This window comes from Pollachius pollachius (assembly GCF_949987615.1).
Source record: "Pollachius pollachius genome assembly, chromosome: 18".
In the NCBI taxonomy this organism is placed as follows: Eukaryota; Metazoa; Chordata; class Actinopteri; order Gadiformes; family Gadidae; genus Pollachius; species Pollachius pollachius.
The window spans coordinates 13,608,925-13,619,483 of NC_136951.1; the positions used below are offsets into that span (position 1 = coordinate 13,608,925).

The 10,559-nt window shown below is 45.0% G+C and overlaps 1 protein-coding gene across 1 annotated transcript; it reads right to left on the reverse strand.

The window, feature by feature from the left end:
• Positions 1–464: 464 nt before the first annotated feature.
• strap (serine/threonine kinase receptor associated protein) lies at positions 465–7,749 on the reverse strand. The gene is made up of 9 exons (XM_079756054.1): positions 7,329–7,749; positions 7,092–7,227; positions 5,571–5,652; positions 5,105–5,177; positions 4,715–4,814; positions 4,238–4,375; positions 3,124–3,260; positions 2,872–3,021; positions 465–1,198 (listed from the first exon to the last, which is right to left on the reverse strand). The coding sequence occupies exons 1-9, from the start codon at positions 7,438–7,440 to the stop codon at positions 1,137–1,139; spliced, it is 990 nt and encodes a 329-aa protein (XP_079612180.1). The 5' UTR covers positions 7,441–7,749; the 3' UTR covers positions 465–1,136.
• Positions 7,750–10,559: the final 2,810 nt, after the last annotated feature.

The following is a 10,559-nucleotide window of genomic DNA, read 5'->3' on the forward strand; positions in this document are numbered from 1 at the left end:
TTTGCTGATGCGTCGCTAGAAGAGCCGTCGCTATTGGTCATTATTTCAAACTCAGGAGGGCAGATACGAGTGATGATGAAGAATGGCCGTCTTGAATTATGCAAATCATTTGTTTGTTTTTGTCATCTTGCTTTAGTTCCGTTTTTCGTTTGTACTGTAGCTTTCCGGTGTACATCTCATGATTTATGCATCATGTGCTTATTTGTCGATACAATGTGCTTTTAAAAAATATTAGCTTTATTTCTGAGTTCCCTTTGAAAAAAGTTATGAATTAAATAAGGCAATTGCATCAGCTCTTTCAACTCTCGCCAATACCTGAAGCATCTATATTTCCCTACCATCAAGTCTTCATCAAAACAAAAAAATTCAGAGACACATTTCACTCACAAAATGTATGAATAAATATAAACACAATGAATTTGCTCTTTTGTCCATTATGTTGAAATAAAATAGTAATGCATTTGTTTATTTGTATCACTGGACATAGTAAAACAGGGGGGAAAAGAAAACTCCAGCAATGACTTTTTCTTTCCGTTTCGGCACCAAAATAGGCAATTTCATCACCAAGACAGACAACTCAAACAATATGGCAGAGGTCGAGCAACACAATGCGAAATGAAAGCACTCTTCGGCTCGCCCGTGAGCAAAGGTACCACGTTTATTCTTCTCACATCAATGAAATAAAAACTTGAAATAAAATAAGACAAGCAGCCCTGGTCGGGCTCCGGGGGGGGGGATAGCTCCTAAAGGGGGAGGGACCGGGTCGGGGCAGGCCTCAGGTGGATCAGAGGGCAGCGATGACGACCCTCAGGCACTAGGGACCGACGACCATTCGTCTGTGTGTCTGTTTGTTTGTGACTATCTCTATGCGTTTGTCAGTCTCTGTGTCTCTATGCGTGTGTGTCTGTGTGTCTGTGTGTGTGTGTGTTTGTGTGTGTGTGTGTCTGTGTCTGTGTGTCGGGCCTCTGTTCCCTATATTCATCCCCAAATCCCATGTGTGGCCAGAAGCTCCTCCCCCTCCCTCACAGAATCGTTATCCTCAGATCCCAACGAAGTTTCAACTAAAACTGTGTCTGCGTCATGCTGGGGGGGGGGGGGGGGGACAGCTCCCCTCCACACCTCCAGGGGGCGCCAGCTCAGGCCTTGATCTCGGCTGGCACCGGGTAGAGCGGCTCAGGGTTCTCAGAGACCAGGTCCTCTGTGGAACACACACACAAAGATTAAGAAAGAAAAACATGCACACGCTAAAGAGTAGGCTTTAAATAAACTACAAACAGCATTAGACAAGTAGATAAGAGGGGACCTTAAAGACGTATCTGACTTCACGATTGTGTAAAAGCAGCTCATGATTAGCCTTCAGTGCTCAAACTGACATTCTGTTCGGTGACGTACTTCATGAGAAAGAGGGTTAAGGGGCGGGACTCACACGCTGAAGCGTTGTGATCCAAGGGATTAATCAACAAAAGGGGGAAACTATTGCTCACTGCTCGGTCGGTTACAGGGAAGGTTTGTGTGATGATACTTTAATTTATATTTGAATGCAAATGTACAATGTAGGCATGATTTGGATGAATGCATGAGATGAATGGGGCAATTATCATGCGGTAAAGAGACATAGGGTTAAAGAGCAGGAGCGCAAGCTTTTGAAAATGAATCCCACTAATACACCGTCCCTTTCTTAATTTCTCCACCATTGAGATGAAACGTGTGGGCAGATGTGATTCGTATCTACAGCAGTCTCAGTCACTATGCTTCTACTACAATTACCATATTCAAAATTCTTAAATGATTTAGGCCTAGAATGGGACAGTATACCAATGTTGCCAAAGTTCTGTACACACAGTCCAAGTATCGTTGAATGCACCTCACCACATGACAAACATTTTAGATCCTCCTTATCAAGAGTAGTACTTGGATTCCAAGACATATGGGAGTAAACATGGAGGGCAACACAGATTTGAGCGTCAATAATTAACTTGTATAGTCAAGCTAGAGTGCATCTTAAAAAGTTTCCACTAGATCATGAGCTGCTACGTACTATTCTGCCACCAGGTGGCAGCACTCGTCTATAAATCATTTTCCCCATTCTGCTTTCATACATAATAAACCCAATTACATCCATATAACTCTACTAGGCAGTGTTGAGTAATAGACTAGCGATTATTGATGCCCGTTAGAAGCTTGCTATTCTTAACTTGGTGTTACTAGGCTAGGTCTATAAGCCGTGAGGAATAATTACATTAATTTATAAAGACAGGGATGTGGACAGCCAGTTTGGGAACAGCAATAGCATCGTATTTTATGTTAGTTATTCTGTAGATAAGCCGGCATAGTTTGAGACATAATTATATCATACACCTTCACCTAAAGATGTCCGCAGATCTTGTTCTTGTTTATTTTTGTAGTCACAAGATGACCAGTAGTCAAAACTTTTTGTAAGCACGTTCCCCTTCTAATTCCTTATTCTTTCTGTTCTAGCGTGTTGCAGGGACTGCGACTGGATGCCTCGACCTTCCTTATGGTTAACCGGCCAGCACCTCATCAGCAATTTAATTTTTTTGCCTGTATGCATGCATGCATGCATGCATATCATTTATGACATGCACCAATTGCAGTCCTGATCATCCCTGGAAGGAGGGAAAACCCCCGAATCTGCGTTCATTTTTTCCTTTCTAATTAAGGGAGTTTTTTCTTGCCCTCTGTTGGGCTGGGGCCAGGGAGGTGTCATACATATACGGCCTGTTAAGCCCAATTTGGGATTAAGTGCTATACAAACAAACAATGTAATTGAATGAATGAATGAATGAAGCAGATCTTATGGAGGCCAGGTGTGAGGGCAATGTAACGGACCGCTTCAGGACATGGGGTTACCTGGCAGGACACACTTCCACAGGCCGTAGGTCTTGCCCACGGCCGTCTGCCACAGCCGCAAGGTTCCGTCCTCAGAGCCGCTGGCGTACAGCTCCCCGTCCGGGCTGAACCGGACGCAGTGGACCGGCCCAAAGTGGCCCTTATACGACTCTGGGGGCGGAGCACAGGACAGACGTGGAGCATAAATAAAAAAATCATAAATAGTCAATGCAGCGACGCCCATCATAAAATGGGCGCAGGTCATGTACTCACCGAGCTCCTCCGAGGTGCCGTAGTCATACTTGTACAGCTTGAAGTCGTCGCCGCCGGCAACGATGAAGTCCTTCTCCGGGTGCAGCGAGGCGGAGTGGATGTTTGCCGGGGTGACTATCGTCTTGATCAATTCCAGGCTGCAACATAGACACAGACACAGACACACACACACACACACACACACACACACACACAGACAGAGGAAGTCAGTGGCTGTGAGATCAGTCTGACTCAGTGAGTGCAGAGTTTCATTGTAAAGTGGGGCTCAGGCGGGCCACTGTGCCACTGTTTAATGTGATGGGGGGTAAGTTCAAAGGAATTCAAACCAAATACACCAAGGCACTATTCTGGATGACGGATCAGCAGAAAAGGATAAATGGATTGTAACATGAATATATTTCCTACAGCGGTTTCCGATATAGGAGGAGTAAAAAAAAATGAACTAATTAGAAGTAATTGAATGAATGTTTATAGATGGACGGTCAGTGGATGCTGATCCCAAGTCAAATCTGCAAAAATAGGGTTGCCTCCCAATTTGGTAGGGTGCCACCAAATGGAAAAACTGGGACCAGTGCCACCAGTAGAAAATGTTAATCTGGAGCCCTGCTTTGTATTTAAAAATGTCCTCCTGTAAAACAGCAAATTTAGTCTCCAGAATTATTTTATATAACCTCAGCCTGTCCCGGGAGAAAACAAACCCCTTTAGAGATGTTTTGGGGATTTTGAATGCAGCTTTCTGACTCAATACTTGACCAATCTGATCTATTATTTTCTTCATAAGTCCCTTAAACCCAAGATGATGCGGTGTTCGTTATATAGGTGATGTTATGTACCTATGTGTATTATAGAGGTGATATTGTTATCCTGTATGTTGTGGAGGTCATGTTATACACCTATGTTTGTTATAGAGGTGATGTTGTGTACCTGTGTTGTGGAGGTGATGTTGTTTACCTGTGTGTTGTAGAGAGGATGCTGATTACCTGTGTGTTGTAGAGGTGATGTTGTGCACCCGTGTGTTGTAGTGCAGATGTTGTGTACCCGTGTGTTGTAGTGCAGATGTTGGTACCTTTGCGTTGTAGAGGTGTGGTGCGTACCTCTGTGTATTGTACTGTACCTGTGTGCGTTGTAGAAGGCGATGGTCTTGCCGTAGGTGATGAGCACGACGTCCCCATCTGCCAGGTACTCCATGCTGCTCACCGACGTGTCGAAGGACAGCGTCTTCACAGCCTCAGGTATGTTCCGGTCCCAAAGTCTACACACAGACGGACAACACACGCTTTCTAATATGGTACTTCCACTGAAGATCACTTTGCCATTTGCTACTGTTTGCATAATGAAAAGCAAAACCGTAATCCCCTTAAAGTAAGTGAGGATGCACAGAATAGTTTAGATCACCTCAAATTAAATTCTAGTCACCAATTGTTGTTTATCCAATCCTCGCATGAATTAGAAGTCATCAAATCGATAAACCAAATGAGGGACTGCTTCAATATGAATCCTAATCTTCATTAAATATGGCTATGCCATTCCATTGACCACTGTAAATCCAACAGCCTTCGCTGGGGGGGGGGGGGGAGCCAGGCCCACTGACCGGACGGTTCGGTCTTCAGAGGCTGACAGGATGTGCTTGTCGTCGTGGCACCACAGAGCTCTCTTAATGGACGCCGTGTGGCCAGGGATCTCCTGGGGTGCTGGGGGAAATATATAAGAAAGGAGGAAGACGTTTATTTATTCATCATGCTAGTGCTTTTCTAAACAACATTGACAAGAAGACGTTGGCGTGAATAACCGGTTGACGTTTACAGGGCCCGAATTTCATAACCTTACAAAGTTTGATGTGTGTTCCTCCAACTATGCAACTGGTAGGGTAAGAATAGAGCCCCTCTAAAGCTCAGGGAAAATAGGCTGGTAATTAGGTTATGGGGCATCAACAGCTGGCAAAGGAGAGCCCTGCAGCAACCACTGCGTGAATGCTGCTCACCCTCTTCTGGTTGGTTTAGGTCGTAGATCCTTATTACTTTGTCATTTCCGCCAGTCAGCAGACAGTTACTGTCCTGAGAGAGAAAGAGAGAGCGAGACTGAAATAATGAGGCCTCAGTCGTTCAACACCCTTCTGGTATAAACTACATGATTGAATGAAGGTGTGATAATATTGTGATGCATTCGGTTACGTGTTGATATTATGCCACCAGGTGTGGGTGTTATTGGCCATTTCAAACCGAATGTCCAACCTGGATGTATTATAGATAGATCAGCTGCAGTCCACTTGGCAGGCTGATCTATCCAGCACACATCTAGTTGGACACGCCCACTTGTGATGTCACTAAGGCACAGGGAAGTTAACAGCTTCTAACCGCTACTCACACTCAGCCCTGGTGGCAGAACACTCCCCTTTACATGTTTATTGTGAGGAGAGAAGCAGCAGGCATGGGGCGGTCTGGACCTACCTTAGTGAAATGAACAGACTTTACGATGTGCTTGTGTGCCAGTGTGAGAACCTCAGCGCCGCTCACCGCGTCCCACACCTTCCTACAACATTCAGGAGAGACACAGAGAAGAAGATGAGGAGGAACCCCCACAGTGACCTGCATGTTTCCATCTTAACGATAAGCCTGTTAGCAGACGCTCCAGTCCAAGTGAATTATAGCTGGGACCATACTACACGATTTCCAGGGACGATTTGGGAACAATTTGAAGTCAGGTAGATCCCATAGACTGCAGCTCCAGTGGGGAAGACTGGAGGCAGGCAGTCAGACCCCCGTTATCGTGATGCATGCGTGAGCAAAACGAAAAGGAAGCACAAAACATCGCCTCTCTTGCGTTCCACAAAGAGAAAGACATGCGTTCAGACACGCCGGCTTTGGGGGATTTTTTTTAAACATTACGGAGCAGGTGGTACCTCATGGAAAGAGTGTCTCTCCAGACGTGTGGTGTGTGGGGGTCTCTCATAGTTAAGGGCCATGGGGTTGTGTCAGGGTTTGTTGACATGCTTAGATAAAACGTCCTTTTCTTTCATTCCTCTGAAGGATCTTCAGTGGTACAGTCACCCAAAGCAAGGCCCTGGCCTTCGCGATGGAGCTGGGAGAGATGTTGACCCTGGCTGGGAAGACCTTCGAGGCCCACAGACACACAGGGGAGCGCTAGATATCTTGCTCTAAGATGATGATGAGTGCTGGTGGATGATGGCTGGTTTAAGCAGCATCACCTGGCCCGAGTCACTGATTACACTCATTTGCACAGGTGAAACCAGTCATCACCATACACACTCAGGAGACCCCCTACATTGCATCATGGAGCGCCAGGTCAACTACCATCGTCCATCAACTTCTACAATAAACCGGTTTTCAACATCTACACTCAGTGTGCTTGTGCTGGAGGAGCCCAGTAAAAGCCCCCTAGGTGGCGCATAGCATTGGCATAGCTACAGATGCATACAGGCGGACCAACGACATAGGGGTTAGAACCAAGAATGTGTCTGTACAGTGTTAAAGAGCTTAACCACGACACTATCCTGCCCCAATCATTGCCAATTATAAAGACTGGAGGCCAAAGATGTCCGATACAACAGCGCAATGCCTTTTAAGGCAAATAGCTTTTTCAACAAACAAAATATCACATTTGTATGAGAGTAAGATAGTTAAAGCCATCGGAAGCCCAAAAACATGCATAGCATGGAAGAGTAAAAAAAAAAATATATATATTCAGGTTCCAAAGGAGGTCACATTGTGATACCATTCAGTTGTGTAGCGGTTCATGGGTTTAACTCTCAGCTCGAAGGTTTTGGGTTAAACCACATTGTGCCATCCTTGGGCAAGATGCCCAAAGCCTACCTGCTCATGAATGATATGTAGCTGAAGTCACAACTTTCTCCCCGCTGGATTAAAATACTTCTCTAAACATGACCAGACAGCCATCTCTGTCTCCTAGCAACAGGGGCCCACGGGAGTGCAGCAGTTAGTCGGACTCACGCCGTGAAGTCTGCCGCCGCGGTGGCCGCTTTAGTGGCGTCTGTGTTGAGCGTGGCGCCCCAGACGGCCCCCTTATGGCCAAGGAACGTCCCGATCCAGTCCCCCGTGTCCCCCTGCCGCAGCATCGGCTTTCCATCTGAGGGAGGAGAGGACATGGGTCGACTCCGGGGTCACTGTGACACATTCGTATGACCCGGTGACTATAGTGACGTTAATGGTGGAACAGTGTCAGCTCACCTTTGCAGGCACTGATTAGGAAATAGCCGAACGGGGTGATGCCGCTGAAGGCGAGGTCCACCACGGGCCGGGTGTGGCCGGAGCAGGTCAGCGGGGTCTGTCTCATCGCCATGTTTCTTCACAAACACACAAGTCAACCTTTAGGATGAATCGAGACGAACCTCCGACAGATGGACCTGGGTGCCAGCTAGCCGTGCGTCAGGGGATCGAGCTGTCTAATGCTAACCGGCAAATCAGTCGAGAAGACTGAACAGTTCGCTGCGTAAAATAACAATAACTTAACAAATGTGTGCAAGGTGCTGATGAAAACGAGTCAGATCTGTCAGTAAACGAAACGACGGGCGCCCTCCCAGCAGCAGAATGTTAATGCTAACAGCTACAACATTTCTGCTCACTAGCAAGAAGCGTGGACTCGGTTAGCCGAGCGCCGCGGAATAAACATGGATGATCCGCTTCCGGTGGAGGCTCTTCTTCTTCTGTTTGATAAAAGGGTCGCACTGAGGGCGCCGCGGCCCTCGCTCACCTCCGCAGGTCTCCGATGGTATCTTCACGATCAGCGAAAAATACGCGAGAGCGTCCGCACGTTGCCGTTTGCGTTTGGGAAAACAGCAGTTGCCCCTCGCGACTATATAATTTGAACGTATCGCGCGAATGGGACACCAACCGCTTAAACATAAGCTATAAAACCATGACAATTAAAACGGAATATAAGCTCTAAAACAATGATAATTATAACAGCATATATGATACTATTATATGAATGTTCAAAAGCTGCAACTTGACGTTGTGGACTTTTTTTCATGTATTAACTTAAAAAACAATGCACTTTTGTGCTCTGCCTCGTGCATCTAAGGAAGAGGATTAGGGTCCCTTGTGATTATTTTCTTTTAGTTAATAAAGTTAAAGGGGACATATTATACCACCAGGTGTGGGTGTGATTAGCTTTACAAGCCGTTTTTAAAATCTGCCCCATATGACATAACTAGTGGGCGTGTCCACCTAGATGAGGCTGGTAGACTGATCTATCCAGCACACATCTAGGTGGACACGCCCACTAGTGATGTCATATGGGGAAGATTTTCACAGCACAGCTGGTGCAACAGGCTGACTTGATAATTATGTATTTATGTACATATATATATATATATATATATATATATATATATATATATATATATATATATATATATATATATATATATATATATATATATGTATATATTAGATTGTTCAATACTGCCTACTTTATTACGCATGGCTTATTAGAATAGTAGTAATAGTATGAGCGATTAAATACAGAAGCAATGTTTTTTATATAAAGTACAAGACCAGGTCAATTTATATATATAGGAAAAAATACTTGTTTTCAAGTAAAAATGTGGCCTTGCAATGAATGTATTACATTAAAAGAATTAAATTGAACAAATATATGAAGTGCAGCTCGTTCAGTTGACCGTTGATTTATTGACACCGGGGTTCGAACAAGGAACAAGGTTGTAGTTTATGTTAAGCTCTCATCTCTTGTAGTGAAGAGCTGGCCCCAGTGAAGTCAAAGACATTGCATTCTGATGAGTAGGATAACCATAATTAATAATCTCAGAAAAATGTAAACCTCGGGTATACCACTATTCATTCAGATAGAACAGTAGCATATCCAAATTCTGCTATGCTGATACATATCTTGGGAATCCCAAACCAATATTCAGGCCTACTCTAGTAGGCTATCTGTCCTCTTTTCAAGTAACCTTCTTGGGCTGTTTGATTCATTTGTATGTTTGTGCATTACATGGACAGCTTCAGCAACAGAAGTCACTGCAAACTGGACTGCAAAACATGTTCCATCACGAGTAAGCAAACAGAAGACACTGCAAACTGGACTGCAAAGCACTGCAAAAAAAAACAATAGAAAAAAGAAGAACGGATAGCTATCTAGCTGGCCGACTACCTTCCTCCCTCTCTGTGTTTCCCGTGCCTCCCGGATGCTAGTAGCTTAGTGGAAATTATGCGGTAAGACTCGACCAAATAGAGTGGCGAAGTAACGCCCCTTCCGGTAGAGCCCATGGGACCTATGAGATCGAAAAATATGAATGGGTTTCAATGGAGAGATAGTAATTATTTTTTGGTCCCAGTCTTTATATGCCCCAGATTACCCATGTGTTGCTTGTGGGTTTAAATGATAATTTTTCATGTCAAGAGTTTGACCATTTATTTTGCAATTGTTCAGTTAAAGGCTGTAGAGAAAACGCAATGAGAAAGACTACATGTCTCGAATGTGACGTCACGCTCCCTGCGACTGGCATGGACAAGACCGACAATTCAATTTTTTTATTTTATTTATACAATCTCCCCATCGGCATTACTGGAACTCTCCACATGCCCCAACCTGGTTTTCACCTCTTTCGATGCTTTTATCCTCCCCTTGGAAAAAAGCGGTGAAGTGGAGCAGAGAGATCGCCATGTCTGTACCGGAGTTCCAAGTGTGGGTGGTTATCATTCGCGTCGAGAGCAGCAAAGACCTGTAGTTCACAAAACGGCCTCACACAAAACCTAACATTATCAAACTTCTTCGTGAATTTTTTTTTGTTTTCTTTGCATGAAAAATTATCATTTAACTCCACAAACAACATATGTGTAATCCACGGCATATAAATACTGGGAACAGAAAATAATTACTTTCTCTCCATTGAAACACATTCATATTTTTCGATCTCGGGTCCCGTGGGGCTCTACCGGAAGGTGCGTGACTTCGCCACTCTATGGCCCGGGAAGTTTCCATTTTAAAATTATGGATTTCCCTGAGATGAGCAATGGTTTAAAAAAAACATTTGGGATAATGTAAGTAGTCTACACAAGAAAATAAAAAATACAACATAAGTCTGTTTTTTTTTAAATATCTGAATGCCAAAAATCCTACATATTCTCCCTTTAAGTTCCATGCATTGCCAACTCCTCTCTGCGGGGGGCGCCCCCCGCAGTGATCCCGGGCGGACGGCAGGTGAGACGCGCAGAAGGGAGGGTGATGAGGGAGAGACGGCCACCGTCCTCAGCCAGCAGCAGGTCGACGTCACCAGAGGATGGGAGCGATGGGCACTCTGCTCCGTGGCTATAAGAAGAGATGGCGTCCTGGCGCCGGTGAATAAGCAGAAATCACACCGAGATCCAAATTAAAACCCCAGACGATGAGACCGAGACCGGGGCTGAGATGCTGCGTAGGCTGTTTGAACCATCGGA

Coding starts and splice junctions, on each gene's coding strand:
- strap (XM_079756054.1), bottom strand. CDS start 7,440: ATGGCGATGAGACAGACCCCGCTGACCTGCTCCGGCCACACCCGGCCC. Junction 5,653..7,091: donor GCGGCGGCAGACTTCACGGC/GTGAGTCCGACT, acceptor TGAATGTTGTAG/GAAGGTGTGGGACGCGGTGA. Junction 3,261..4,237: donor GCCTTCTACAACGCACACAG/GTACAGTACAAT, acceptor TCTATGTTGCAG/CCTGGAATTGATCAAGACGA.